The 3290-nt window shown below is 35.3% G+C and overlaps 2 protein-coding genes across 2 annotated transcripts in view; both read right to left on the bottom strand.

The window, feature by feature from the left end:
• Capsl (calcyphosine like) overlaps nucleotides 1-3290 on the bottom strand; it is a 56192-nt gene that overhangs the window by 40626 nt on the left and 12276 nt on the right. The gene's annotated exons all lie outside the window — the stretch shown is intronic.
• The window catches only part of LOC102001364 (UDP-glucuronosyltransferase 3A1-like), a 21480-nt gene that overhangs the window by 12962 nt on the left and 5228 nt on the right, over nucleotides 1-3290 (bottom strand). The window contains exon 2 of the mRNA XM_005356618.3: nucleotides 2076-2174. Coding sequence (XP_005356675.1) covers nucleotides 2076-2174 — 99 coding nt within the window. The remainder of the gene's footprint in view (nucleotides 1-2075; nucleotides 2175-3290) is intronic.

Here is a 3290-nt window from a genome sequence, read left to right as displayed (position 1 = left end):
ATGCTTTCACTGGTCATCTAAGCACTTGTGTGTAATGAATAATCTGATTCCACTTTGAAGTTTGACTCCTGAAATTTCGAGTTATATCTCTCATTTTACCAGAAAAAAAAAAAAGCTCAATCAATCCTCTCATGTTCTTGATAAGAATTTCAAGTCAAGAGACCTAGGCCAAAAACAGAATCCTCACATGAACCTAACTGGAGAATTTCAATGATTGTTATTATTTGGTGAGAGACTATAGGATCAGAACTTCCTTTTCATTGTTCCTACATCATGTGACACAGTACAAACCTACTCTCTTACATAGTTTTTCTGATCCTGTTTTTCTGTAATCAGATGACATTCCTTGGATCACTGCTTTCATCACTACATTTGTGTATAAAAGTACACAAACACTGAAGTACAGCATTTTTTATAACATTAGACTGTAGTCCACCTCATTCTTCTAGGTCTTAAAAGCACAGGTCTTACAGACTGATCTGAGTGTAAGGAAGCTTGTTATAGAATGGCAAAGAACTATAAACTTAAAACATTAAACCCTCCATGAAGACACTAAGAGAGACATACAGAGATCTAATCTACATGTCAAGTAGAAAAAGACAAAATCTCCTGGGTAAATTGGGAGCATGAGAACCTTGGGAGAAGGTTGAAGAGGAGTGAAAAGGTAGAGAGGAAAGAATAGAAAAATGTAGAGCTCAATAAAAAAATTAAACCCTCCTCCCTAGTACTATCAAATACTTTCAATTTATGTGATTCCTAGAAACCTTTACTTCTTCAAGATGTCTGTCATGCAGTTTATCAGGCTGAATAATCACAGAAGGAAAGTGATCTAGAGAAAAAAAATTAATGTTTAAATGTTTCAGTAAGGAGTTTCAGTTTAAGGTTGGTAAATAAATGTTAGTAAGCACTTACGAAATATTAACAGAGCAGCCCTTTCCCAGAATTTTCTCAGGATAGAGCAGTTTAAGAATGTACTGTAGATTATATCTGGGAAAGCACAGAATCAAGACAGAAGACCATATCCTGATCAGGGCACACTGAGGACAGCACTAAGTTACCCTTTCAGTTTATTGTGTTCTATAGCTCTGAGATGATATCCATCAAGAATAACCATGTCCTATTAAATGTTTATCACAGCGGGCAGGAAATCATATCCAACCAAAATCCAGAGAACAAAATGCACTTGAGGTAAAGCCCCCTTGCCTCTCTCAAAGTTGCCCAAGGCATTTTTCGTTATGCTTTATTCTTTTGGCCATATTTCAACACTAACTGTAAATTCATCTATTTCTTTATATCTATCTATCTATCTATCTATCTATCTATCTATCTATCTATCTATCTATCCATCCACTTTTCTGTCTATTTGTCTTTGTGTCTGTCAATCCATCTGTTAGGCTGTCTCTCTGTCATCTGTCTATTTATCTATCTATCAACTATATATCTATCAGTCATCTGTCTGTCTATCCATCCATCTATCTATCTATCTATCTATCTATCTATCTATCTATCTATCTATCTATCATCTAGAGAAAGGTTCTCTTGTATCCCAAGCAGGCTTCAAAACTGCTTTATGGTAAATAATCATATTGATTTCTGTTCCTCCTTTCTCTACTTTCTGAGTTCTGGGATAATAAGTGTGTGCCACATATTTTTTGCATGTGTGGTCCTTGTGATCAAATATAGGACTTTGTATACACTAGGCAATTACTGAAACAACTGAACAACATATCAATACCTGTCTAGCCCACATTTTACTAGGCAAATGTCTCAAGTTAGATGGTGTTTCTGTTTTTGTGGGACCAATTAGATAACATCAGGGATCCTCAGTGATTTGCTACAAATAATCAGACCAGGACATGCTTATATACGTGTTCTGACTGACCAGACACTCTTTAAACTGTGTAGTAGGCCATTTCTTATTTGTTGTGGTGGTTAGTTAAAAAAGCAGGCAGGGCAGATAGGATGAGGTCCCTAACTTAGATTTATATTTAATTAGTACCAAATATACAACTTTTATCAAAAGTTAGTATTTACTACTTAAAGTGATTTAATGTAAAGATTGATTTTAAAAGTACCTGGGGTGGACATCTTTTCATAAAGCAGACAGGTCACATTATGGCCATGGTCTTGAAGAAGTAATGACACACGGTTCATCAATCTATAATGACTTACACCTAGAAAAAACATAACTTCATTTTTGTAGAGAATGTTGAAAAGATTTCTGATTAACATAAATGATTGCCATGAAGAAATCAAAAAGTAAGCGTAAAGACACAGAAAGCCTCACAATCCATAGAGAGAAACCAGCTCTTCCATGCATTCAATTACAGTGTAGGAAATATCCAGAATGAGAACCCAGAGCTCTGGCCAATAGTAATCTCCCACCAAGATATGAAGACCATGCCTGAAGAGACGGCCAGCAAGTAAGACATTTGCTGTTGTCACAGAGGACTTGGGTTCAGTTCACAGCACACACATGATGGCTCACAACCATCTGAAACTCCCTTTTCAGGAAATCCAACACCCTCTTCTGGCCTCCTTGCACATGTTACACTTACATGCTATATGTGCAGCCAAAAGACTCATAAGCATAAAATAAAAACAAGCATTTTACAAATCTGAAGATTTGCATGCTTGATGTAATGAGCCACTCTGTGGAGACCCCAAAAATGTGAGCCTTTTCCAAATTGTCTGAAGTTCAGAGAGTTTTAGATTATTCAAATTTGTTAACAAGGGTGGCTACACACCCTAACCTAGGGTGTGGTTGCTTTGTGTTTTGGATGTTAAGGTGGCTAAGACAGGTAGATCCACTCCACCCTGTCCAAAGGTCAGGGCATTCAAATATACTTCTGCTCCTACTTTAGAATTAAGATCATCATTTATGTATAGAGTAAGTGTCTTCTATTTTGGTTGCTATATGAATAAAAATGACCTGTGTAAATATAATACATATTATATACATACATATATATGACCAGAAAGTAGAAATCAGTAAGTAGAAAAGTGATATGTGCATATATTTCATGTAAGATATATGTACACTATACATACATGTACATATATATGGTCTGTTTGTGTATGGAGGAGCTATAGATCATTGCTTGGAAAATCAGAAAAAAAATGTTTATGTAAACTTTGTTAAAAAATACTTATGAGAAACATGTTGACACAGATGATTCTCTGGATTTTAAGTGTATGCAAATTGTATTTCATATATTTGTTTAATTATCCATATAGAAAAGCCCCTGATGTTTTAACTTTCTATTTCCTCTCCAAATGTAAAAAGTGCT

The sequence above is a fragment of the Microtus ochrogaster genome, chromosome 19 (genome assembly GCF_000317375.1).
Source record: "Microtus ochrogaster isolate Prairie Vole_2 chromosome 19, MicOch1.0, whole genome shotgun sequence".
NCBI classification, from domain to species: domain Eukaryota; kingdom Metazoa; phylum Chordata; class Mammalia; order Rodentia; family Cricetidae; genus Microtus; species Microtus ochrogaster.
This window is presented reverse-complemented; position numbering and strand designations above follow the sequence as displayed.